We start from the raw sequence: 27762 nt of genomic DNA, 5'->3' as shown, positions 1-27762 counted from the left end.
GTCTATCTTCTCCAAAGATGTTGCTTGACCCACTGAGATACTCCTGCACTTTATGCTTTATTGGTTCCTGCATATGCGTTTCCTTGTGACCAAACTAATTCCATGTTATCCCACTTTCTCATCCACTCCCTACACACTAAGGGCAATATGATAGAGGGCCGAATGACCTACAAATCTGCACGTCTTTGGGACGTGGGAGAAACCAGAGCACCCGGAGGAGGCCCACGCGGTCACATGGAGAACGTGCAAACTCCATGCAGACAGCACCCAAGGTCAGGATGGAACCCGGGTCTCTGGCGCTGTGAGGCAGCACCTCTACTGCTGTGCCACCGTGCAGAGCACAAAATCTCTAAACAACTGTGTTCAAGGCAACGAGTTGTGGTTTCAAATACAATGAAAAATATTAAGATACATTTTACAATGCTCAGGACAGAGATGAATACAAGCAAATAAGGATCGACTGAAGTCAGTGATACCGCATAGAAACAGACCCTTCGGCCCAACTTGCCCACTCCGACCAACATGTCCCACCTACACCAGTCCCACCTGCCTGCGCTTGGCCCATATCCCTCTAAACCTGTCCTACCCATAAACCTGTCAAAATTTCCTTTGCTCCATAGACGCTGCCGCACCCGCTGAGTTTCTCCAGAATTTTTGTCAACCTGTCTAAATGTTTCTTAAACGTTGGGATGGTAAAGTATGCCGAAAGAAAACAGATTGGAGAAGGTGTGTAGGAAAGAACTGCAGCTACTGGTTTAATTTGCAGATGTCACAAAGCTGGGTGGCAGTGCGAACTGTGAGGAAGATGCTATGAGGATGCAAGGTGACGGACAGGTTGGGTTGGGTGAGTGGGCAGATGCATGGCAGATGCAGTTTAACGTGGATAAATTTGAGGTTATCCATTTTGGTGGCAAAAACAGGAAGGCAAGTTATTATCTGAATGGTGTCAAGTTGGGAAAAAGGGAAGTACAACGAGATCGAGGGGTCCTTGTTCATCAGTCACTGAAAGTAAGCATGCAGGTACAGCAGGCAGTGCAGAAAGCGAATGGCATGTTGGCCTTCATAAGAGGAGTTGAGTATAGGAGCAAAGAGGTCCTTCTGCATTTGTACAGGGCCCTAGTGAGACCACACCTGGAATATTGCGTGCAGTTGGGTCTCCTAATTTGAGGAAAGACATTCTTACTATTGAGGGAGTGCAGCGTAGGTTTACAAGGTTCATTCCCGGGATGGCGGGACTGTCAAATGCTGAGAGAAAGGAGCGGCTGGGCTTGTATACATTGGAATTTAGAAGGATGAGAGGATATCTTATTGAAACATATAAGGTTATTAAGGGATGGACACGCTGGAGGCAGGAAGCATGTTCCCGATGTTGGAGGCATCCAGAATCAGGGGCCACAGTTTAAGAATAAGGGGTAAGCCATTTAGAACAGAGATGAGGAAAAACTTTTTCACCCAAAGAGTTGTGAATCTGTGGAATTCTCTGCCTCTGAGGGCGGTGAAGGCCAATTCTCTGGATGCTTTCAAGAGTTAGATAGAGCTCTTAAAAATAGCAGAGTCAGGGGATATGGGAAGAAGGCAGGAACGGGGCACTGATTGTGGATGATCAGCCCTAATCACATTGAATGGCAGTGCTGGCTCGAAGGGCCGGTGGCCTACTCCTGCACCTATTGTCTATATCAGTGGTAGACACAAAATGCTGGAATAACCCAGCAGGACAGGCAGCATCTCTGGAGGGAAGGAATGAGTGGGTGACGTTTCGGGTTGGGACCCTGCTTCAGTGATGTCAGGGGAAGGGGGGGGGGACAAAGATAGAATGTAGTCAGAGACAGTAAGACGGGTGGGAGAACTGGGAAGGAGGAGGGGATAGATTGGAGAAGGCCCAAGTTATGCAGCAATGCAATATGATCATGGCTGATCATCCAACTCAGTATCCTGTACCTGCCTTCTCTCTATACCCCCTGATCCCTTTAACCACAATGGCCACATCCAACTCCCTCTTAAATATAGCCAATGAACTGGCCTCAACTACCTTCTATGGCAGAGAATTTCAGAGATTCACCACTCCCTGTGTGAAAAATGCTTTTCTCATCTCGGTCCTAAAATACTTCCCTCTTATCCTTAAAATGTGACCTGGACTTCTCCAATATCGGGAACAATCTTCCTGCATCTAGCCTGTCCAACCCCTTAAGAATTTTGTAAGTTTCTATAAGAACCCCCCTTCAATCTTCTAAATTCTAGCGAGTACAAGCCGAGTCTTTCCAGTCTATTCATGTCAAGGTGTAGTCGTGTGCACAAACCTTTAGCGTATGTGTCGTAAGGCAGTGGTGAGAAATCATCGCTGTTAGACATCTCTTCACACTCGGATTCTGAGAGGTTCTGAAACACAAAAAACATTGAACAGTTATAGAATCCTTTCTTTCCACAGATGCTGCCCGACCTGCTGATGTAATCATAGAGTGATACAGTGTGGAAACAGACCCTTCGGCCCAACTTGCCCACACCGGCCAACAATGTCCCAGCTACACTAGTCCCACCTGCCTGCTCTTAGTCAATATCCCTCCAAACCCGTCCTATCCATGTACCTGTCTAACTGCCTCTTAAACGTTGGGATAGTCCTAGCCTCAATTACCTCCTCTGGCAGTTTGTTCCATACACCCCCCACCCTTTGCGTGAAAAAGTTACCCCTCAAGATTCCTAATAAATCTTTTCCCCTTCACCTTGAACCCATGTCCTCTGGTCCTCGGTTGCCCTACTCTGGGAAAGAGATTCTGTGCATCTGCCCGATCTATTCCTCTCATGGTTATATACACGATTATGTACATGAGATGTTGCCTCTTATGCATTTGCATTGCTGCATAACTTATGTACATTGCCACTTTCATTTCACTGCACATCTCGTATGTGTATGTGACAAATAAACTTGACTTGACTTGAGATACATTACCATAGCTTATGGATATTGTCCAACTCACCTCTACCCCATTGCGGACATTGGATTTAGTCTATGGAACTGATGCGCTACAATGCTGAGAACTATATTCTGCACTGTGCATCTCCCCCTTTGTTCTACCCATTGCAGGGGAGTCTGACTCAATTGTGTTTATGTATGGTATATTGGATCTGTTTGGCGAGCATGCAAAACACAGCTTTTTATTTGAATGTTTGTACTCACTGAAGTTCAGAAGATGAAGGGGGACCCCAATGAAACTTACTGAATAGTGAAAAGCCTGGATAGAGAGGATGTTTCCACTAGTGGGAGAGTCTAGGACCAGAGGTTCCTTTCAGAAGGAGATGAGAAATAATTTATTTAATCAGAGGGTGGTGTATCTGTGGAACTCATTGCCACAGAGGGCTGTGCGAGGCCATCAGTGGATATTTTTAAGGCAGAGATTGACAGATTATTGATTAGCATGGGTGTCAGGGGTTATGGGGAGAAGGCAGGAGAATGAGGTTGAGAGGGATAGGGAGATCAGCCATAATTGAATGGCAGAGTGGACTTGATGGGCTGAATGGCCTAATTCTACATCTAATACTATCACATATGAACTTTCCCTGTACATCGTTACATGCGACAATAATAAGCCTGAAGGTATTCCACTGTGGACATTGAACTTTGTCTCTGGAACTGATGGGGCTACAATGCTGAGAACTATATTTTGCATTAGAAAGAACTGGTTTGAATCGAAGGTAGACACAAAATGCTGTAGTAACTCAGTGGGTGAGGCAGCACCTCTGGATTAAATCGAAGGTAGACACAAAATTTGCTGGTTTAAATCTGTCTGAAGAAGGGTATCGACCAGAAACGCCACCCATTCCTTCTCTCCAGAGATGCCGCCTCTCCCGCTGAGTTACTCCAGCATTTTGTGTCTGTCTTCGGTGTAAACCAGCATCTGCAGTTGCTTCCTGCACTACATATATACTGTTGAAGTCTCTTAGAAATGTCATCAACCTCTCCAACTGCACAGGAACTGTTTAGACACACAAAGGGAAACCTGGAGACTCTTGTATGTGGACTCTGTGGGTAGTTTCTATGTATTCTGTACTTCAGTTTACAGTTTAGTTTATTGCCACGTGAAAAGCTTTCGCTGCGTGCCCACCGGTCAGCGGAAAGACAACACACGATTACAATCGAACCATTTACAATGTATAGCAACATGATACGGAATAATGTTTAGTGCCAGGTAAAGCCAGCAGTGTCCGATCAAGGATAATCCGAGAGTCACCCACAAAGTAGATGATAGTTCAGGTCTGTTCTCTATTTGTAGCCGGTCTTTCTGCTGACTGGAGAGCACACAACAAACTCGCCGATAGTACCCGTGACAATGAACTAATCTCCTAATCTGAGGAAAGACATTCTTGCCATAGAGGGAGTACAGAGAAGGTTCACCAGACTGATTCCTGCAATGGCAGGACTTTCATATGAAGAAAGACTGGATAGACTCGGTTTGTACTCGCTAGAATTTAGAAGATTGAGGGGGGATCTTATAGAAACTTACTAAATTCTTAAGGGGTTGGACAGGTTAGATGCAGGAAGATTATTCCCGATGTTGGGGAAGTCCAGAACTTGGGGTCACAGTTTAAGGATAAGAGGGAAGTCTTTTAGGACCGAGATGAGAAAAATATTTTTTACACAGAGATGAATGGTGAATGTGGAATTCTCTGCCACAGAAGGTAGCTGAGGCCAGGTCATTGACTATATTTAAGAGGGAGTTAGATGTGGCCCTTGTGGATAAAGGGATCAGGGGGTATGGAGAGAAAGCAGGTACAGGATACCGAGGGCCGAATGGCCTACTCCTGCACCTATTTTCTATGTTTCTAACTCTTCTTCTTCTTGCGCATGGTGTGCACAGCCTAAAGTTGTATTTATTTTATTTCTCTTATCTTTTTTGATTGTGCACTCCGGGTTGATTGCATTCGTCGAAACAGGGCGGACCACGTGAAGGTTGCAATCTCCCACCCCGTGACAATGAACGAAACTAACGGATGACAGACACAGAAAGCTGGAGTAACTCAGTGGGACAGGCAGCATCTTTGGAGAGAAGGAATGGGTGACGTTTCGGGTCGAGACCCTTCTTTGTGATTCAGTTGCCTGACACCAGCTGGGAAGAAACTGTCCCTCACTTATGGCAATAACCAGTGGACTGTACACCATGGTGCACGTGTTAATAAGGAATCATTGAACCTCTGCCTTTTATACAAACTCACCTTGTCGTGTTGACCCGTGTGTTCAGCGTACCACACCATTCCCGCAAGGCAAAGGAAGGTAATTAAAGCCTGTAATGAATAAGAAATATAAACCAAGTAGTCTTCTTGCCTTTTCTAGTCCCAAATTACACAACACAATAATAACGGCCGATGCTGTATGAAATAAGAAGAATAGTTTGGGTAGAGTCTCCTGGCCAGAATAGACAATAGACAAAAGGTGCAGGAGTAGGCCATTTGGCCCTTCGAGCCAGCACCGCCATCCAATGTGATCATGGCTGATCATCCCCAATCGGTATCCCGTTCCTGCCTACTCCCCATATCCTCTTTAAGAGCTCTAAAAAAGCTCTCCTGAAAGTATCCAGAGAACCGGCCTCCACCGCCCTCTGAGGCAGAGAATTCCACACTCACAACTCTGTGTGAAAACGTGTTTCCTCATCTCCGTTCTAAATGGCTTACTCCTTATTCTTAAACTGTGGCCCTTGGTTCTGGACTCGGGGAATAGGGGAATCAAGGACCAGAGGACAGGTTTGAGGTGAAGGGGAAAAGATTTAATTGGAATCCGAGGGGTAATTTTTTCACGCAAAGGGTGGTGGGTGTATGGAACGAGCTGCCAGAGAAGGTGGTTGACGCAGGTACTTTTAAGAAGCAACTTTTCAGAAGCATTTAGACAGGTACATGGAGAGGACAGGTTTAGAGGGATATGGGTCATAGGCCGGCAGGTGGGACGAGTGTAGATGGGACATGTTGATCGGTGGGGGCTATTTGGGCCGAAGGGCCTGTTTCCACACTGTATCACTCTATAACTAAACCAATCACCATCCACCCCAGAAAGCAGACTTTAAAATTCAGATACATTTGAGGTAATCTGTAATTATAGTCTAGAGATACAGCGCGGAAATAGGCCATACGGCCCACCGAGTCCACACTGACCAGCGATTCCCCCCCACACTAATACGATCCCACACACACTAGGGACAATTTGTACAGTTATACCAGGCCAATTAACCTACAAACCTGTACGTCTTTGGAGTGTGGGAGGAAACCGAAGATCTCGGTGAAAACCCACGCAGGTCACGGGGTGAACGTACAAACTCCGTACAGACGGCACCCGTAGTCGGGATCAAACCCGGGTCTCTGGCGCTTCGAGGGAGCAAATCTACCGCTGCGCCCCCGTGCTGCCCCTTTAGTTTCCTTGGAGATAGCCAGACAACGGAAGAGTACGTACAGGCCTTGCTACCGTGACTCACAGGAATATACTGTGAGTGACCGTGTACTTTTCATGGCCTTGTGAACTGATGAACTTGTGCTCTGAACTGGAGAACAATTCTATGCAACATTGAAAAGATAACTGAGGAAGACATGGCCTACATTGTACTAAAACAACCTTTGCTGGCTGTGTTGTTCCAAGGATATTAAAGCAATAAACAGCTCATCACCCAAGTTATTCACCCAATATACACATTAAACCTTAAAAGAGATGTTCGTTTTCTTACTGGGTAGTTTACAGCAACCAAGATCAATTTAATGGTATGCCCCAGTAATAATAAATTCACTCCTGGGATAAATCTTTTGGAAATATATTAAAAAGAAATGTCATATAAGAATTCATGTTTTATTATTATTAATGCTTTGTGTTTTTTGAGTCATTCGTAACTGTCACTGTATGTCATGTTGTTACTTGTGGGCGGAGCACCAAGGCAAATTCTTTGTATGTGAATACTTGGCCGATAAACTTACTTACTTACATATCAAAAATATAAAAAAACGACCACAATACCATTAAAAAAAAAGTAAGGTGGAGCATTGTTAACAGAATCAAGGGGGATCTGGGGTGGGGGGAGGGGGAGATCACGGAGAATGATGAAGGGGGGACCTGGCGTTGGGGGGGGGGGGGGGGGGGTGCCGAGAATGTAGGAGGAACCTGGCGAGGGAATCTTCATATGAAGAAAGACTGGATAGACTCGGTTTGTACTCGCTAGAATTCAGAAGTTTGAGGGGGGATCTTATAGAAACATACAAAATTCTTAAGGGGTTGGATAGGCTAGATGCAAGAAGATTGTTCCCGATGTTGGGGAAGTCCAGAACAAGGGGTCACAGTTTAAGGATAAGAGGGAAGTCTTTTAGGACCGAGATGAGAAAAACATTTTTCACACAGAGTGGTGAATCTGTGGAATTCTCTGCCACAGAAGGTAGTTGAGGCCACACTGTTCATTGGCTATATTTAAGAGGGAGTTAGATGTGGCCCTTGTGGCTAAAGGGATCAGGGGGTATGGAGAGAAGGCAGGTACGGGACACTGAGTTGGATGATCAGCCATGATCATATTGAATGGCGGTGCAGCCTCGAAGGGCCGAATGGCCTACTCCTGCACCTATTTTCTATGTTTCTATGATGGGATGGGGGTGGGGGGGGGGGGGGGGGGGGGGGGGGGGGACTGCCAAGAATGATGAGGGTCTATACCATTGGGGATTACTTGGTAACTTTTGTCGGCCCCCGAGACATGGCGATTCTTTGCATACATTGTGTGTGGAATGCAAAACAAAAAGAGTTTCGTTGTGAAATGTCACATGCTTCCACTCGTGGCAGAGTCTAGGACTAGAGGTCATAGCCTCGGAATTAAAGGACGTTCCTTCAGGAAGGAGAAATTTCATTAGTCAGAGGGGGAGGTGAATCTGTGGAATTCTTTGCACAGACAGCTGTGGAGGTCAATGTGGATATTTTTAAGATATATTTATAGATGGATTTGTGATTAGTATGGGTGTCAAGGGTTATGGGGAGAAGGCAGGAAAATGGGGTTAGGAGGGAGAGATAGATCCGGCGCGACTGAATGGCGGGGTAGACTTGATGGGCTGAATGGCCTTTTTCTGCTCCTATCACTTATGACTTTATAACAGGCAATAGACAATAGTTTCAGGAGTAGGCTATTTGGCCCTTCGAGCCACACCGCCATTCACTGTGATCGTGGCTGATCATCCACATTGAGTACCCCGTTCCTGCCTTCTCCCCATATCCCTTGACTCCGCTAACTTTAAGAGCTCTATCTAGCTCTCTCTTGAAAGCATCCAGAGAACAGGCCTCCACCGCCCTCCGAGGCAGAGAATTCCACAGACTCACAACTCTCTGGGTGAAAAAGTGTTTCCTCATCTCCGTTCTAAATGGCCTACCCCTTATTCTTAAACTGTGGCCCCTGGTTCTGGACTCCCCCCCCCAACATCGGGAACATGTTTCCTGTCTCTAACATGTCCAATCCCTTAATAATCCTTCTAAACTCCAGAGTATACAAGCCCAGTCTCTCCATTCTATCAACACACAACAGTCCCGCCATCCCGGGAATTGACATTGCTGTATCTTTATACAAATTCTCTTACCATGCAAAGAAGCCAAAGGATGACATACAATCCCACGGTTTTAGAGAACAGATCTTGGCCAGACTTGATGCACACTATTGCTTCCAGAAAGGAAATGGCACTGTTAACATTTTTTAAAAAGGAAAGTTAGACAAATCTCTTCAATGCGGAATAAGTCACGATTTGAGTTGAAGGTTTCTAATATCACAAAAATGCATTTAATAATACATTTAATAAAATAAATTACTGCAGGCACCAAAAATAGATGAGATACATTCGGTACAATTGAAATTCAGAGGCAGCACAGTGGCGCAGCGGTGGAGCTGCTGCCTCACCGCGCCAGAGGCCCAGGTTCGATCCTGACCTCAGGTGCTGTCTGCATGGAGTTTGTATTTTCTTCCTGTTTTCTCCCACATCCCAAAGACGTGCGAGTTGGTAGGTCAATTGGCCTTCTGTAACTTGCCCCCAGTGTGTAGATGAGAAAATGGGATTACGCAGAACCAGTATGATTGTCACCTTGTCATGGTGGAGAAGCTTGAGTGGTCCTGAGATCCTGAGAGCGATGCCGTCTGGAGCTACGCTCCTGGTAGGGCCACCCATGGCGGTAAGGTCAAGGGGGAGGTCTCTGACAAAGAGCAATCCAACCAAGACCGCAACGGTGGAACAGGCGGAGGACAATGGGTGACCTTAGTGGAGCGTCACAACGGCTGGGAAGGCGGATGAAGGCTGCAGCAGAAAAGGGTCTCCGGTCGTCTTGGACTCCATGCCACTGGATCCTGACCCAGATCTGTCAAAGACCGTGGGGTGGCTGTCTATGCACCAGTCTCCCCACATTAAACAAAGTCATGCACAGACCCTGGAGACACCCATGGTCAGCCACGACCGAGGGGGGCCTAAGAAGTGTGGAATGGGTGATCGATGGTTGGCATAGAATCACTGGGCCAAAGGGCCCGTTTCCCTGCTGTAACTCTAAATTAAACTATAAGCATCTAGCATTTATTTAGTTTTAGAGATAGTGTGGAAGCAGGCCCTTCGGCCCACCAAGTACATGTCGTCCAGTGCTCAATCCCGTTCACGAGTTCTATCCTCCAAACTGGGGACAATATACTGAAGCCAATTAACCTGCAAACACACACGTCTTCGGAATGTGTGAGGAAACTGGAGAACGGGGAGAAAACCCATGCAGTTCCAGGGAGAACGCGCCTGGGTCTCTGGCGCTGTGAGGCAGCAACTCTACTGCTTGTGCCACTTGTGTTGAATCAGAAATCAGATTTCTTTTCATCGGGGGATGCAAAGCACTTTGGCCAACGAGAGTTGTTTTTTTAAATGTGCTATATAAATAAAAGTGACTTAACTTGACTTGACTTGGATGCAAACGTATTTAAGAGGGTTTGCATAACAAGGTCAAAATTCAAGAGAACTGGAAAGTTAAGAGAACTAGAATGTGCGAGTAGTGTTTACATTACAAACACGTTTTTGATGTGTAACCAGAAGGTGTCAATTTGCATTCATGACAAAATTGGATGCAAACAGGAGAAAAGGCGAACAATGCAGATGGCTGTTTGGAAGGCCCCCAAAAGAAACACAATTAAAATAGAAAGCAGACTGTCTGGTTGCACAACAACTTGGTTCGGGAACAGCCCTACTTGCAAGAATGCACGACTTGTGGACGGAGCCCAGTCCATAAACACAGATCAAACTGCCCACCGTTGACTCGACACGCACAACGCTGCCTCGGGAAAGCAGCAGACACAAAGACTAGTCCCACCCCGGTCATTCCTTCTTCTCCCCGCTCCCGTCCGGCAGAAGGTACAGAAGCTTGACCACCAGACTGAGGAGCAGCTTCTTCCCCTCTGTTATCAGGCTTCTGAACGGCCCTTCCATAAGCTAGGGTACTGTCCGATTCACCTCCTACCCCATTGCGGACATTGGACTTTGTCTCTGGAACTGGTGCGCTACAATGCTGCGAACTATATCCTGCACTCTGTATCTTCCCCTTTGCGCTACCTATTTCACACTGTATTTCTAAATTAAAGACTATCATAGATAGGGGCGACATGCTAGCGCAGAGTTTGAGTTGTTGCTTCACAGCGCGAGACTTGGTTCGATCCCGACTACGGAGTTTGTATGTTCTCCCTGGGACCGTATGGGTTTCCTCCAGGTGCTCCGGTTTCCTCCCACACTCCAAAGACGAACAAGTTTGTAGGCGAATTGGCTTCAGTAAGAATTTTCTGGAGAGAATACTCTCTAACTTTCCCCCCATAAATTCATAAGTGATAGGAGTAGAATTAGGTCATTCGGCCCATCGAGTCCATTCCGCCATTCAATCATGCCTGATCTCTGCCTCCTAATCCCAATTTCCCTGCCTTAGACAACGTTCCTGCTTTCTCCCTATATCCCCCGACTCCGCTATTCTTAAGAGCCCTATCTAGCTCTCTCTTGAAAGCATCCAGAGAATCAGCCTCCACTGCCTTCTGAGGCAGAGAATTCCACAGATTCAAAACTCTCTGGGTAAAAAAGTGTTTCCTCATCTCTGTTCTAAATGGCTTACTCCTTATTTTTAAACTGTGGCCCCTGGTTCTGGACTCCCCTCACCCGCTGAGTTTCTCCTGCCTGTAGCATGTCCAAACCCTTAACAATCTTATATGTTTCAATGAGATCGCCTCTCATCTTTCTAAATTCCAATGTATACAAGCCCAGTCGCTCCATTCTTTCAACATATGACAGTCCCGCCATCCCGGGAATTAACCTTGTAAACCTACGCTGCACTCCCTCAATAGCAAGAATGTCCTTCCTCAAATTAGGAGACCAAAACTGCACACAATACTCCAAGTGTGGTCTCACTAGGGCTCTGTACAACTGCAGAAGGAGCTCTTTGCTCCTATATTCTATTCCTCTTGTTATAAAGGCCCTTCTCCCCAAAACACTTGGCACCCGTTCTAATCAAGAATTTGTCGATCTCAGCCTTAAAAATATCCATTGGCCTCCACAGCCCTCTGTTCCACAGATTAACTAACCTCTGACTAAAGAAGTTCCTCCTCACCTACTGTCTAAAAGAGCGTCTTCAGGTGCTGCACAGGTGCACAATAACCTCAGGTGCTGCACAATTCACCATCCCCACAGTAACCAGGATTGCTATTAAACACACTCCTGTGGAGGCCAAGTCAATAGATATGTTTTAGGCAAGAGATTGACAGATTCTTGATTAGTGCGGGTCTCAGGAGTTACGGGGAGAAGGCAGGAGAATGGGGTTTGGAGGGAGAGATAGATCAGCCATGATTGAATGGCGGAAAATACTTAAATGGGCCCGAATGGCCAAATTCTGCTCTCTGATCTTATAGAAACATAGAAATTAGGTGCAGGAGTAGGCCATTCGGCCCTTCGAGCCTGCACCGCCATTCAATATGATCATGGCTGATCATCCAACTCAGTATCCCGTACCTGCCTTCTCTCCATACCCCCTGATCCCCTTAGCCACAAGGGCCACATCTAACTCCCTCTTAAATATAGCCAATGAACTGGCCTCAACTACCCTCTGTGGCAGAGAGTTCCAGAGATTCACCACTCTGTGTGAAAAAAGTTCTTCTCATCTCGGTTTTAAAGGATTTCCCTTTATCCTTAAGCTGTGACCCCTTGTCCTGGACTTCCCCAACATCGGGAACAATCTTCCTGCATCTAGCCTGTCCAACCCCTTAAGAATTTTGTAAGTTTCTATAAGATCCCCTCTCAATCTCCTAAATTCTAGAGAGTATAAACCAAGTCTATCTAGTCTTTCTTCATAAGACAGTCCTGACATCCCAGGAATCAGTCTGGTGAACTGTCTCTGCACTCCCTCTATGGTAATAATGTCCTTCCTCAGATTTGGAGACCAAAACTGTACGCAATACTCCAGGTGTGGTCTCACCAAGACCCTGTACAACTGCAGTAGAACCTCTCTGCTCCTATACTCAAATCCTTTTGCAATGAAAGCTAACATACCATTCGCTTTCTTTACTGCCTGCTGCACCTGCATGCCTACCTTCAATGAATGGTGTACCATGACACCCAGGTCTCGCTGCATCTCCCCTTTTCCTAGTTGGCCACCATTTATATAATAGTCTGCTTTCCTGTTTTGCCACCAAAATGGATAACCTCACATTTATCCACATTATGAAGATAAACACTCTACACCATCCATAGAGACTAAAAGGCCTGTCCCACTGTACGAGGTAATTCAAGAGCTCTCCCGAGTTAAAAAAAAAAAAAATGTCCACGAGAGCCCCGAGTATCTACGAGCGGCCATTACCGTAATTCTCCGAGTTCGAATCAGGGGAAACTCGGGAGAACTCGAATTAGCTTGTACAATGGGACAGCCCTATTACTAAGGAAGAAGGCCTGCTTTTGCATTTAGCCACCTGATAATAAGGTCATAAGTGATTGGAGCAGAATTAGGCCATTGGGCCCCTCCAGTCTACTCCGCCATTCAATCATGGTGATCTATCTTTCCCAACCTGTCATCTTAAAATTTGATTTTTATTTAACATGGCCAAGTTAACTCTTTTGATTTAGTGTGTAGGAAGGAACTGCAGATGCCAATTTACAAAGAAGATAGACACAAAATGCTGGAGTAACTCAACGGGACAGGCAGCATCTGTGGAGAGGAGATTCGCACTCTCCCTCATAAGTTCATAAGTGTCAGGAGCAGAATTAGGTTATTCGGCCCATAAAGTCGCCTCCGCCATTCAATGCCGAGCAGCGGGGGAGCTACGTGCGGATGCTCTTTGTGGACTACAGCTCTGCTTTTAAAACCATCCTTCCCCACAAACTGGTGGACAAACTGGGGGACCTGGGACTTCAACACTCCACCTGCATGTGGATAAATAGCTTCCTGTCGGGTCGCAGCCAGAGAGTCAGAGTGGGCCATCATACATCCATGGCCCTCAGCCTCAGTACCGGCTCTCCACAGGGCTGCGTACTGAGCCCCCTGCTTTACACCATCTACACACATGACTGCACCCCCGCCCACCACAGCAACACCATTGCCAAATTTGCGGATGACACTACGGTGGTGGGGCTTATCTCTGGGGGGGGATGAGTACGCCTACAGGGATGAGGTGGAACAGCTGACATGGATGTGGTATGGAGAGAATAACCTGCTCCTCAACACCTCAAAGACCAAGGAGCTCATAATAGACTACAGGAAGAAGAAAACGGACATTACATCATTAATCATCAGAGGGGACTGTGTGGAGAGGGTGGCGGATTTCCGCTTCCTGGGAATCCATATTGAGGAGGACCTGACATGGAGCGTGAACACCTCTGCGCTGCTGAAAAAGGTCCAGCAGAGACTGCACTTCCTGAGGGTGCTCAGGAAGAATAACATCACCCAGAGACTGCTGCTGTCCTTTTATCGGTGCTCCATAGAGAGCATCCTAACATACTGTGTATGCGTGTGGTACACCAGCTGCACAGTGGCTCAGAGGAAAGCGCTCCAGAGGGTCATTGACAACGCCCAGAAGATTGTCGGCTGCCCTCTCCTCACCTTGGAGGACCTACACAGTTCCAACTGTCTCAAGAAATCCCAGAACATTATAAAGGACATTTCCCACCCTGGACACTCCCTGTTTGAACTGTTGCCGTCAGGAAGACGGTACAGATCAATAAGGACAAGCACAAACAGACTAAAAAACAGTTTTTATCCCACAGCAATAACTACACTTAATATAGCCACCAAATGAGCGCAGGTGCGCTACATACCAAAGGGATTGTGCAATCGACAGAAGAATGTATGGTTGTGTGTTTATGCTTGTTTTTTCATGTTATTTATTTTAGTTGGTTATTTTAGATATTTCTCTTTTACGTATCGTTTGCTTTTAGATAATGTGTGAATGGTGCACTGACTGGTTGGCATTTTTAATTTCGTTGTACATGTTTACATGTTATAATGACAATAAAGAACCTATCTATCTATCTATCTATCTATCATGGCGGATCTATCTCTCCCTTCTCCTGCCTTCTCCCCATGGCTGAAAAAATCATCGGGACTTCTCTTCCTTCAATCCAGGACATTACGTGCAAACGTTGCTTGTCCAAGCCCAACAGCCTTATAAAAGACCCCACACATCTCATTCATGGACTGTTCACTCTGCTGCCCTCAGGCAAAAGGTATCGCAGTTTAAGGAGCAGAACGGCCAGGTTTTGCAACAACTTCTTCCCCCCCCCTCCCCCGAGCCATCAGACTCCTGAATTCTGATATAATGTGCTGCCACTATTATCCATTTTATCTTTTTGTTATTTTATGTTGCACGGTGAGCCAAATGCAACGAAATTTTGTTTAGATTTGCATTTATTGGTGTATTTTAGAATGACAATAAAGTCTTTGATTGATTGATTGATAACCCCTGACACCCGTACTAATCACAAATCTATTTATTTCTGCCTTAAAGGAAGGGAAACTAAATAGAAAGCATACAACAAGAATGTCTGCCGTGATTGATATTGCATTTCTGTGCATTATCAGTCTTATAGATGGACTTCAAAGGCAGCCAAAATGCTGGGGTAAGTCAGCGGGTGAGGCAGCATCTCTGGGCAGAAGGAATGGGCGATGTTTCGGGTCGAGACCCTTCTTCAGACTACCATCGATTTAAACCAGCACCTGCAGTTCTTTCTTACACATACAGTATTGGGAACAATTCTGCCCAATCTATGATAGGTGTCTATCATAGAGTCATCGTTTTAGTTTAGTTTGGAAATACAGTGAGGAATAGATAGAGCAAAAGGGAAGATAGAGTGCAGAATATTGTTCGCAGCATCGTAGCGCACCAGTTCCATGGACAGAAAACGCACAGCGCGAGGTTAAATAAAGCAAATTTAATGCCGTTGTGGAAAAGATTTAGAAATAAGCACTTACCCAAACACCCAGCATTGCGTTCCCACTCTTTTGCAGTGACTGTCAGTGAGATATGCGTAATACTGCCTGTAAGAAAACATTAAAGAAGAACATTGCGGGCAGAGCACCAAGCCAAATTCCTTGTATGTGAATACTTGGCCAATAAACATATTCATTCATTCATTCATTCATTCGTTCACTGAAGGAATAAGTTGCTTGCAACTTATGTCAACAAACCAAAAAAATGCAGATCAGATCCCTTTTGGAACAGTTAAGCTTGGGGCGGCACGGTGGCGCAGCGGTAGATTTGTTGCCTTACCACACCAGAGACCTGGGTTCAATCCTGACTACGGGTGCTGTCTGTGAGGAGTTTGTACGTTTACCCCGTGGGGTTTCTCCCACACACCAAACACGCGCAGGTTTGTAGTTTAATGCTACGTACAATTGTAAATTGTCCCTAGTGTGTGTAGGATAGTGCTTGTGTACGGGGTGATCGTTGGTCGGCACGGACTCAGTGGGCTGAAGGTCCCTGTTTCCGTGCCGTATCTTCAAGGTAAACTAATGTAACTACAGGAAACATTTAGGGGGATATGGACCAAATGCTGGAAAATGGGAATACCTTTCCAAGAGAGTTCGATATAGCTCTTAGGGCTAATGCAATCAAGGGATATGGGGGAAAAAGCAGGTACGGGGTATTGATTTTTGATGATCAGCCTTGATTATATTGAATGACGGTGCTGGCTTGAAGGGCCGAACGGCCTACTCCTGCACCTATTGTCTATTGTCTAATGATAGAGCTCAAGAGAGAACTCAAGGCAAAAAGATAGTGGAACAGAAAAGTAGAAAAATAGAAACTAAACCACGTTCATTTTCATGCACCAGCCATGATCACGGGAGACAAAATGTTTTTTTTATACAAAATGTGAAGTTGCTTTACCGTACGGTCGGTGCGGTGATCACACCAATGAAGAGGATTCGCCCGTAACTCAGGGCGTGGCTTGCTTGAAATACAAAGATGTGCTTCAAGAAAAACGTGTTGAGCTCAGTCAGCTAGAATAAGAAGAACAGAAATTTCAATAGCACGCCTTGAAACATTTCTTCAGCTTTATGGGCCGGTCCCACTGAACGAGCTAATTCAAGAGCTCTCCCCAGTTTAAGAAAAAAATCAAACTCGTGGAAGCACGTAGATTGTACGCAGCGGGTACGTTGGAGCTCGGGGACGTCTCTTAGCGGCTCGTAACGCTAACGGCAGGTACTCGGGAATCGCGGTAAGCTCGGGAAGACTGGAGAAGTTTTTTTCAACATGTCGAAAAATGTCCACGAGAGCCCCGAGTACCAACGAGCAGCTGTTACCGTAATTCTCTGAGTTCGAATCGGGGAAACTCGGGAGTATTAGCTCGTACAGTGGGACAGGCCCTTAACTCAGCGGGACAGGCCACAATACTGGAGAGAAGGAATGGGCGACGTTTCGGGTCGAGACCCTTCTTCAGACGCTTACCTGCCAGATAATTAGAAAGAGGTAAATTCCAGCCACTCGCTGAACGGAGGATTTGGGGTCAAACCAGCGGACGTATGTCCAGCTGGCCGGAGTAAACTGCAGCACTGCCCGCTTCAGCTTGCCGCTCGTACTGTGAATGGCTCTGGAACAAAGCAGGTTATCACGTTATTACTGTGAGTGTACGCTTGAACAAGAAACTTTCTGCACTCTTCACAGAAATAATATACACCATAACTCCAAATCATTCGAAATAGCATCTTATAGACAATAGGTGCAGGAGTAGGCCATTCAGCCCTTCGAGCCATGCTCGAAGGGCTGAATGGTCTACTCCTGCACCTATTGTCTATTGAAGTAATATCTGTCAAAATTACAATAAATATCAGGACAAAGAACAAATTAGTAAATCAAAAACAAAATTTTAAACAAGGGAGAAAGTGATGAGGGAAATAAACTAGAAAAATTAAGGACAATTAATTAAAACAGCAAAGATAAACTATTTCTCTAACTTCAAGTAATCTCCCTCTCCCATCCCCCCCATCCCAGTTCTCTGATCTGTCTGACTACCGATTATTTAATTTTACCTTTGTATGCTTTGTTGTCACCCTACCCTAGCTAACAATGATCTATAGACAATAGGTGCAGGAGTAGGCCATTCGGCCCTTCGAGCCAGCACCGCCATTCAAAGTGATCATGGCTGATCATCCCCAATCAGTACCCCGTTCCTGCCTTCTCCCCATATCCCCCAAGTCCGCTATCTTTAAGAGCCCGATCTAGCTCTCTTGAAAGTATTCAGAGAACCGGCCTCCAATGCTCTCCGAGGCAGAGAATTCCACAGACTCGCAACTCTCCGTGAGAAAAAGGTCTAATCTACATTTTCCTTGATCTGCTACCCCTTTGATGTCTCAGTTTCACACCTGTGCCCTTCCATATCTCTATCTGTCTGTGTCTCTCTCTCTCTCTCTCTCTCTCTCCCCCCCCCCCCCCCCCGACTCTTAGTTCTGAACAAGGGTCTCGATCGGAAACGTCACCCGTTCCTTCTCTCCAGAGATGCTGCCTGTCCCGCTGAGTTACTCCAGCATTTTGTTTCTATCTATGATTGAGCCTGGAGATGTATGTCTCGCTATATGGAACATTCCACCCAGTGATGATGCACCTGGGCGAATTGAGACGAGAGCAAAGTTGAAAATAAAGAGAAAAAGTTGCAAAATGTTTAGACAGGGAAGAAAAATAATTCACTTCATTGTAATAAGGCTATTGGTGCATTATTGTACCGAAAAGCTTTTGTTTGCATGCCATCGAATTATATCAGGTTTTGCTATACGCGAGTACAATCAAACCATGCACAAGTTCAACAGGTAAAAATACCAGGTCACAGTTACGACTGGAACTGAGATATAAAACACTGGACAAATTACATTTGATAATAGTGCAGAAAGGAACTGCAGATACTGGTTTACACCTTAGAAAGACACAAAATGCTGGAGTAACTCAGCGGGACAGGCAGCAACTATGGAGAGAAGGAGTAGGTGACGTTTTTCGGGTCGCGACCCTTCTTCAGAACTAATTGGAGAACAAGGGCGGGGGAGGGATGGAGAGAGAGGGAAAGCACGGGTTACTTGAAGCTAGAGAAATCAATATTCATACTGCTGGGGTGTAAGTTGCCCAAGCGAAAGGTGAGAGGGGACATTTGATAATAGATTGACTTTTAGTTTAGTGTTGAGGCAGGTACTATAACAGATTTAGAGGGATAAGGACCAAACGCAGGCAGGTGGGACTAGTGTAGATGGGACATGTTGGGCGGCATGGGCATGTTATGATGGGCCTGTTTCCACACTGTACGACTCCACGAACAGCGTTCAAAAGACACTGGGCCAAGTAATGTGCGAAGGAACTGCAGATGCTGATTTACACCGAAGATAGACTCAAAAATGCTGGAGTAACTCAGCGGGACACACAGCATCTCTGGAGAGAAGCAATGGGTGACGTTTTGGGTCGAGACCCTTCTTCAGACTGAGCACCAGGGGAGAGGGAGTTAAGAAATATTTGGACGGGCAAGGTGTGAAAACGACAGATCAAAGCAGACGATGATTGAATGTATGGATACGAAAGTAGACAAAAATGTTGGAGAAACTCAGCGGGTGAGACGGCATCTATGGAGCGAAGGAATAGGTGACATTTTGGGTCAAGACCCTTCTTCAGACCATAGATATTTTATTATTAATGTTTAGTGTTTTCCGAGTCATTCATAACTGTCACTGTATGTTATGTTGTTACTTGTGGGCGGAGCACCAAGGCAAATTCCTGGTATGTGAATACTTGGCCAATAAACTTACTTATATGGATATACAGACTAGTACATAGATACGAAAGGTTCAGAGCGATATGGGCCAACTGGGGCTAGGTTAGATGGAGTATCTTGGTCAGCAGACGAGTCGGGGCCGAAGGGCCTGCTTCCGCGCTGTGTGACTCCAGGGGCCATAAATACTGCGTCTCGTTAAATAAAAGAGAGAAATTAAGGCCACATACTTGAAACTTCCCCAGTGATAGGTTCTCATCTCTAGAAAGCGACAGACCACCATTCCTAGCCAGATGCCACCACCATTGCACAGCAAGATGTCAAGAATGACCTGATCCCACCAGCATTCCGCAAAGTTCGGCAACAGATGCATAAAGAACAGCTAAAAGAAAACAAAAAGTTGGAACATTGGATACACTTAAGAAGAATTTCACTGCAGTTTAGAGATACAGCGTGGAAACAGGCCCTTTGGCCCATCGAGTCCTCACGCTCAGATAGATATGATTTGGCATAGATAGAATCTTGAATCATTACAGATTTCAGAGGTTATTGGGAGAATGGGGTTAGGAGAGAGAGAGAGAGAGAGAGATAGATCAGCCACGTTTGGATGGCGGAGTAGACTTATAGACAATAGGTGCAGGAGTAGGCCATTCGAGCCAACACCGCCATTCAATGTGATCATGTCTGATCATCCCCAATCAGAACCCCGTTCCTGCCTTCTCCCCATATCCCGACTCCGCAATTTTTAAGAGCCCTATCTAGCTCTCTCTTGAAAGCATCCAGAGAACCCGCCTCCACCGCCCCCTGACTCCGCTACCTTTAACAGTTTTTGTTTTTGATATACATGATAGGCCGAATGGCCTAATTCTACTCCTATCACTTATGACCCCATGACACCAACACTATCCTACACACACAAGGGACAATTTACAATTTTACCAAACCAATTATCCTACAAACCTGTACGTCTTTGGGATGTGTGGGTAAACCGGAGATCTCGGTGAAATCCCACCCAGGTCACGGGTAGAACGTACAAACACCGTATGGCCGGCACCCGTAGTCAGGATCGAACACGGATTTCTGGCGCTGTGAGGCAGCAACTCTACAGCTGCACGTGGGTACACATGACGATAAAGGAACATTGAACCACATAAAGAATTTAGAAAAACAGCATGATCATGTTTTAATTCCACTACAGTCAAAGGGTTTTGAGGAATTAAATGCTAAAATTCGCTCTCGTTTACGTTGACAGATTCGAATCGGAATAGAGAGAAAGCTGCAATCAATGCAGTCAGATGATGAACACAAAATGCTGGAGTAACTCAGCGGACCAGGCAGCATCTCTGGAGAGAAGGAATGGGTGGCTTTTCGGGTCGAGACCCTTTTAATTTAGTTTAGTTTAGAGATACAGCACGGAAACAGGCCTTTCGGCCCACCGAGTCCGCGCCAACCAGCAATCCCCGCACACTAACACACACTTGGGACATTTTTTACATTTACAAAGCCAATTAATCTATAAGCCTGTACGCCTTTGGAATGTGGGAGGAAGCCGAAGATCTCGGAGAAAACCCACGCAGGTCACGGGGAGAACATACAAACTCCGTGCAGACAGCAGTAGTCGGGATCGAACCCGGGTCTCCGGCGCTGCATTCGCTGTAAGGCAGCAACTCTACCGCTGCGCCACCGCGACTACCCTTCTTCAGACGGAGAGTCAGGGGAGAGATGTGGAGGGTAAGATGTGAAAATGGGACATAAAAGGGGACGAAGTTCAAAGAAAATGTAGAATAGGGCGGCACGGTGGCGCAGCGGTAAAGTTCCTGCCTCACAGAGCTGGAGACCCAGGTTCGATCCTGACTACGGGTGCTGTCTGTACGGAGTTTGTACATTTTCCCAGTGACCTGTGTGGGTTTTCTCCGAGATCTTCAGTTTCCTCGCACACTCCACAGACGTACAGATTTGTAGGTTAATTGGCTTGGTATAAATGTAAATTGTCCATAGTGTGTGTAGGGTAGTGTTAATGTGCGGGGATCACTGGCTGACGCAGACTCGGTGGGCCGAAGAGCCTGTTTCTGCGCTGTATCTCTAAACCAGATGTGGGCAACCTTGTTCTGCATGGGGGCCGGGGCGCATGTGTGAGGGCGGATGGCGGGCCATGTCCCCGGCCCCTATCCAGACAGAGAAGCCCAGACACAAAAGGTGCGCGGGCGGCCGTGCCGGCGACTTTGCGCAGGATGCGGTAAAGCCAGAGCACGGTGGCTCCGCCATTGCGGCCGCCAGCGCAGGCCTCTTTGCGTCACCGCGTCTTGGTGCCGCGGCCTCGGGAGGTACTGGAGATGATGGAAGTCTGCAGGCCGGATAACAACGGGGGAAAAAAACAAAAAACGCCTGTGGCCGGATGATTTCGGGTTACGGGACGCATTCGGCCCGGGGGCCATAGGTTGCCGACCCCCGCTCTAAATTAAAGATCATTATTAGCAAAGGGGAAGGTGACAACGAGGCATGCAAAGATAAAATTTAATCAGGGCAGTCAGACTACTCGGAGAACTAGGATGAGGGAAGGATAGACAGGGCGGACAGCAAAGGTTACTTGAGGTCAATATTCATGCCGCTGGGTATACGAGGTCCTGTTCCTCCAAATAGTTGGGCCTCACTCTGACAGTGGAGGAGGCCCAGGACAGAAAGGTCAGTGTGGGAATGGGAGGGGGAATTCAAGTGTTTGTAGGTTAATTGGCTAAAATTAACTGGTTAATTGGTTAAACGGGGGTACTGATTGTAGATGATTAGCCATGAATGGCAGTGCTGGCTTGATGGGCCGAATGGCCTACTTCTGCACCTATTGTCTTTTGTTTGGTAACTGGGAGATTGGGTACGTCTTGGCGGACCGAGCGGAGGTGTTCAGTGGAACGATCGCCGAGCCAGCGCTTGGTCTCAGGACTCCACACCTGGAACTGCAGATGAGGTTGGAGGAGGCCTGCCTTCAGGGAATTGCTTGCTTTCTCTGTCTCTGTCTCTCACTGTAAACGTACTTGTGACAGCTGAGGCACGGAAAAATCCAGGCAAACAAGAGTTGCGCGGTGCTATCTGTCGGCGGAGAACCAGCTTGAGAATACTGACGTCCGTGAAAACAACACTGCCTCAATTGTGCGGGGGGGGTTATGGGGAGAAGGCAGGAGGATTGGGGTTGAGAGGGAAAGATAGATCAGCCACGACTGAATGGCGGAGTAGACGTGATGGGCTGAATGGCCTAATTAGAACTTCTGATACCAATTGGAAAACTGGATTCTTCACTGCAACTAATGCAAACTTGAAACTCTAGTCAATGTACAATAATTAAACCTGCAAATCTAATTCACAAGATGCTCCAGTTTAGTCCAGCTGTTGCCTCCCTCTCACCGTATCAACTACTCAGCAGCTGTTTGTTTTCACCAACTTCCAACCTCAACATTTGCTAGTCTATACTAACTCACCGCTCCTTGGTAAAATGTATCCAAGCAGGAAATAAGACCAAAGGTGTCAGGCAGCAAGCTGGACTAAGCTTTATAGGCGAGGCAGGCAGAAAGTGTTGGGATAGCTCAGCGGACAAGGCAGCATCTCTGGAGAAAAGGGACAGGCGACCCTTCTTAGGGTCCAGAACCGAAACGTCACCCGTCCCTTTTTCTCCAGAGACGCTGCCTGACCCGCTGAGTTACTACGGCACATTGTCTACTGGATTGGCGGATGGGAGGCAACAGCAGCAAGTTCAAGTTCAAGTGAGTTTATTGTCATGTGTCCCTGTATAGGACAATGACATTCTTGCTTTGCTTCAGCAACAGGCTTTGATGTGTAGGAAGGAACTGCAAATGCTGGTTTAAACCAAAGATAGACATCTAACCCCATTCCTTCTCCCCAGAGATGCTGCCTGTCCCACCAAGTTACTCTAGCATGTCATAGAAACATAGAAAATAGGTGCAGGAGTAGGCCATTCAGCCCTTCATGGCTGATCATCCAACTCAGTGTCCTGTACCTGCCTTCTCTCCATACCCCCTGATCCCTTTAGCCACAAGGGCCACATCTACATCTAACTCCCTATTAAATATAGCCAATGAACTAGCCTCAACTACTTTCTGTGGCAGAGACTTCCACAGATTCACCACTCTCTGTGTGAATTTTTTTTTCTCATCTCGGTCTTAAAAGACTTCCCCCTTATCCTTAAACTGTGACCCCTTGTTCTGGACTTCCCCCAACATCGGGAACAATCTTCCTGCATCTAGCCTGTCCAACCCCTTATCTTGGGTCCTGGCTTGGGGGATGGGCGGATGGAGGTGACGGCAGCAACAGGCTTTGATGTGTCGGAAGGAACTGCAAATGCTGGTTTAAACCAAAGATAGACACCAAACCACATTCCTTCTCTCCAGAAATGCTGCCTGTCCCGCTGAGTTACTTCAACATTTTGTGTCTGTCCACAGGCTTTGAAGCGTAGGAAGGATCTGCAGGTGCTGGTTTCAATCTCTAAACTAAACTAAAGAATGCATTAAAAAAAAATAATGTATGCGCATGCATGTAGAGCTCTTTGTTTCTCCACAAGGTCTGTAGGTTAACTGGCCACTAAATTACCCCTCGTATGTAGAGAGTGGATTGCCACCTTGTCGTGGTGGAGAAGCTTGTGTGGTCCTGAGATCCTGAGAGCGATGCCGTCGAGAGCTATGCTCCTGGTAGGGCCACCCATGGCGGTAAGGTCGAGGGGGAGATCTCTGACAAAGAGCAATCCAACCAAGACCGCAACGGTGGAACAGGCAGAGGACATAGAAACATAGAAAATAAGTGGAGTAGGCCATTCGGCCCTTCGAGCCTGCACCGCAATTCAATATGATCATGGCTGATCATCCAACTCAGTATCCTGTACCTTCCTTCTCTCCATACCCCCTGATCCCTTTAGCTACAAGGGCCACATCTAACTCCCTCTTAAATACAGCCAATGAACTGGCCTCAACTACCTTCTGTGGCAGAGAATTCCAGAGATTCACCACACTGTGTGAAAAATGTTTTCCTCGTCTCGGTCCTAAAAGATTTCCCCTCTATCCTTAAACTGTGACCCCTGTGACGATAGCTGATCTTACTGGAGCGTTACAACGGCTGGGAAGGCGGATGAAGGCTGCAGCAGAAAAGGGTCTCCAGTCGTCTTGGACTCCATGTCACTGGATCCTGACTCAGATCTGTCAAGGACCGTGTGGGTATCTGTCTGTGCACCAGTCTCCCCACGTTAAACAAAGTCACACACTGGCGCCCTCCATTTTGGGAATAGCACCCTGGAGACACCCATGACCGAAGGGGGCCTAGGATGTAGAGAGTGAAAGCGAAAGTGGCATAACATAGACATGGAGTGAAGGGTGATCGCCGATCGCTGTGGACCCTGTCATATGCTGAGAGAATGAGAGTTTAGAAGGATGAGAAGGTATCTCATTGAAAGCTTGTTAAGGGCTTGGACACATTAGAGACAGGAAACATGTTCCCGATGTTGGGGGAGTCCAGAACAAGGGGCCACAGTTTAAGAATAAGGAATAAGGCATTTAGAACGGAGATAAGGAAACACTTTTTCTCACAGAGAGTGGTGAGTCTGTGGAATTCTCTGCCTCAGAGGGCGGTGGAGGCAGGTTCTCTGGATGCTTACAAGAGAGAGCTAGATAGGGCTTTTAGAGATAGCGGAGTCAGGGGATATGGGGAGAAGGCAGGAACGGGGTACTGATTGTGGATGATCAGCCATGATCACATTGAATGGCGGTGCTGGCTCGAAGGGCCAAATGGCCTACTGCTGCACCTATTGTCTATTGGCCTGTTTCCACGCTGTATCTTTCAAGCAATCTGTCAATCTAGTTCAAGAAGGAACTGCAGATGCCGGAAAAATCAAAGGTAGACAAAAAATGCTGGAGAAACTCAGCGGGTGAAACTCAGCATCGATGGAGCGAAGGAATTGGTGACGTTTCGGGTCGAGACCCTTCTGCAGACCAATTGACAGATTGACCAATCTGTCAATCTAGTTCAGTTTAGTTTATTGTCACGTGTACTGAGGTACCGTGAAAAGCTTTTGTTGCGCGCCACCTAGTCAGCGGAAAAACAATACAGAGTTACAATCGAGTCATTGTATGAGGGAATAAACTAAGAAACGTTGTCATAGAAGTAGATTTAAGAGTGTGGAGCGGTTGTAATATGTGATTGTAGATTTGATTCTGTGGCCGGCGCGCAGATAGTCGCCTGGGTTTTGGCGCCATACAATAGGTATTTGGAACTGTTGCACGCCACCCGGCCTCTGTTTCTCCCGTGCAGAAAAAATTTAAGGTTCACGAGATTGATCCCTGGGATGGCGGGACTGTCATATGAGGAAAGATCGAAAAGACTAGGCTTGTATTCACTGGAGTTTAGAAGGATGGGGGGGGGATCTTATAGAAACATATAAAATTATAAAAGGACTGGATAAGCTAGAAGCAGGAAAAATGTTCCCAATATTGGGCGAGTCCAGAACCAGGCGCCACAGTCTTGGAATACAGGGAAGGCCATTTAAGACTTTGGTAAGAAAAAACTTTTTCACCCAGAGAGTTGTGAATTTGTGGAATTCCCTGCCACAGAGGGCAGTGGAGGCCAAATCACTGGATGGATTTAAGAGAGAGTTAGATAGAGTTCTAGGGGCTAGTGGAATCAAGGGATATGGGGAGAAGGCAGGCACGGGTTATTGATTGGGGGACGATCAGCCATGATCACAATGAATGGCGGTGCTGGCTTGAAGGGCTGATTGGCCTCCTCCTGCACCTATTTTCTATGTTTCTATGTACCAGATGAAGGCCAATTCATGGTGCTTTGAAAACTCAAAACAATTCCGAACATGTTACCAAGTTCCTTTTTTTTTTTTTGCACATATTAAATATTGTATTTCAACTAATGCATCAATTATTATTGCCTCCGTGGTCTGATTTAGCCCTTGTGCTCCCAGGCTTCAGAAGTTTACCAGAGATATATTATTAAAACTCCCGAGATTAAGCATCATTAGATAATTGAGCTGCAACGGAAATCTCAGTTTTGTCATATCTAATGCGGTAGAGCTGCTGCCTCACAGCGCCAGTCACCCTCGTTTGGTCCCGACTACGGGTGCTGTCTGCATGGAGTTTGTACATTCTCACCGTGACCCCGCAGGTTTTCTCCAGGTGCTCCGTTTTCCTCCCACACTCCAAAAACGTGCAGGTTTGTAGGTTAATTGGCCGTTAAAATTGTAAATTGTCCCCAGTGTGTGTGTGGACAACAGGTGCAAAAGTAGGCCATTCGGCCCTTCGAGCCAGTACCGCCATTCACTGTGATCACACCCGCAATCAGTACCCTGTTCCTGTCCTCTCCCCATATCCCTTGACTGCACTATCTTTAAGAGCTCGATCTAACTCGCTCTCGAAAGCATCCAGCGAATTGGCCTCCACTGCCTTCTGAGGCAGAGAATTCCACAGATTCACGACTCTCTGGGTGAAAAAGTTTTTCCTCGTCTCCGTTCTAAATGGCCTACCCCTTATTCGTAAACTGTGGCCCCTGGTTCTGGACTCCCCCGACATCGGGAACATGTTTCATGCCTCTAGCGTGTCCAATCCCTTAATAATCATGTTTCAATAAGATCCCCTTCTAAATTCCAGAGTACACAAGCCCAGCCGCTCCATTCTTTCAACATATGACAGTCGCGCCATCCCGTAGGACAGTGTTGGTGTACGGGGATCGCTGGTCGGTGCGGACTCGGTGGGCCGAAGGGCCTGTTTCAAAGGGAAATCAGATAGTGATAAAGGTAGGGGAGTCAAAGCACAAGGGGGACTAGATTGAACCGAGGGGCAATTTATCCCCATCAGAGGGATGTAGGTCTATGGAACAAGCTGCCAGAGGGGGTAGTTGAGACAGGTGCTATAATAGGATTTAAAAGACATTTGCCCATGAACATGGATAGGAAAGGTTGAGAAATATTTGGGCCAAACATAGGCAAATGGGATTAGCTTAGATGGGGCATCTTTGTCGGCATGGAGGAGTTGGGGCATAAGTGATAGAAGCAGAATTAGATCATTCGGGCCACATCCATTCAATCATGGCTGATCTATCTCTCCCCCCCTAACTCCCATTATCCTGCCTTCTCCCCATATTCCTTGACACCTGTACTAAACAAGAATCTATCTATCTGCCTTAAAAATATCCACTGACTTGGCCTCCACAGCCTTCCGTGGCAACGAGTTCCACAGATTCGCCACCCTGACGAAATAAATTCCCCCTCAGCTCCTTCCTAAAGGAACGTCCTTTAATTCTGACTCTCCCACCAGTGGAAACATCCTCTCCACATCCAGGCCTTTCACTATTTGTAAGTTTCAATGAGGTCCCCCCCCCCCCTCATCCTAAACTCTAACAAGTACAGGCCTAGTGCCGTCAAACGCTCATCAGATGTTAGCCAATGGGCCTCTTTCCATTCTGTATGACTATGACATGAAGAGAAACCTCTTTGGAAGAAGCGGAGTTAACAAGTATGAGGGATGCAGATCATGTGTAGGCGGATGAGATCAGGTT

General features: G+C 46.6%; 1 protein-coding gene across 1 annotated transcript in view; it reads right to left on the bottom strand.

Moving 5' to 3' along the window:
* Window positions 1-27762, bottom strand: part of ptdss1b (phosphatidylserine synthase 1b) — a 42041-nt gene that overhangs the window by 2412 nt on the left and 11867 nt on the right. The window contains exons 6-12 of the mRNA XM_055633713.1: window positions 19443-19594; window positions 16917-17058; window positions 16356-16468; window positions 15440-15505; window positions 8572-8671; window positions 5206-5274; window positions 2298-2376 (exon numbers count right to left, since the gene is read on the bottom strand). Of these exons, the coding sequence (XP_055489688.1) occupies window positions 2298-2376; window positions 5206-5274; window positions 8572-8671; window positions 15440-15505; window positions 16356-16468; window positions 16917-17058; window positions 19443-19594 (721 nt within the window). The remainder of the gene's footprint in view (window positions 1-2297; window positions 2377-5205; window positions 5275-8571; window positions 8672-15439; window positions 15506-16355; window positions 16469-16916; window positions 17059-19442; window positions 19595-27762) is intronic.

Source organism: Leucoraja erinacea, chromosome 4, assembly GCF_028641065.1.
Source record: "Leucoraja erinacea ecotype New England chromosome 4, Leri_hhj_1, whole genome shotgun sequence".
NCBI lineage: Eukaryota > Metazoa > Chordata > Chondrichthyes > Rajiformes > Rajidae > Leucoraja > Leucoraja erinaceus.
The sequence above is the reverse complement of the archived record's forward strand: the minus strand, read 5'-3'. Positions and strand labels throughout refer to the sequence as shown.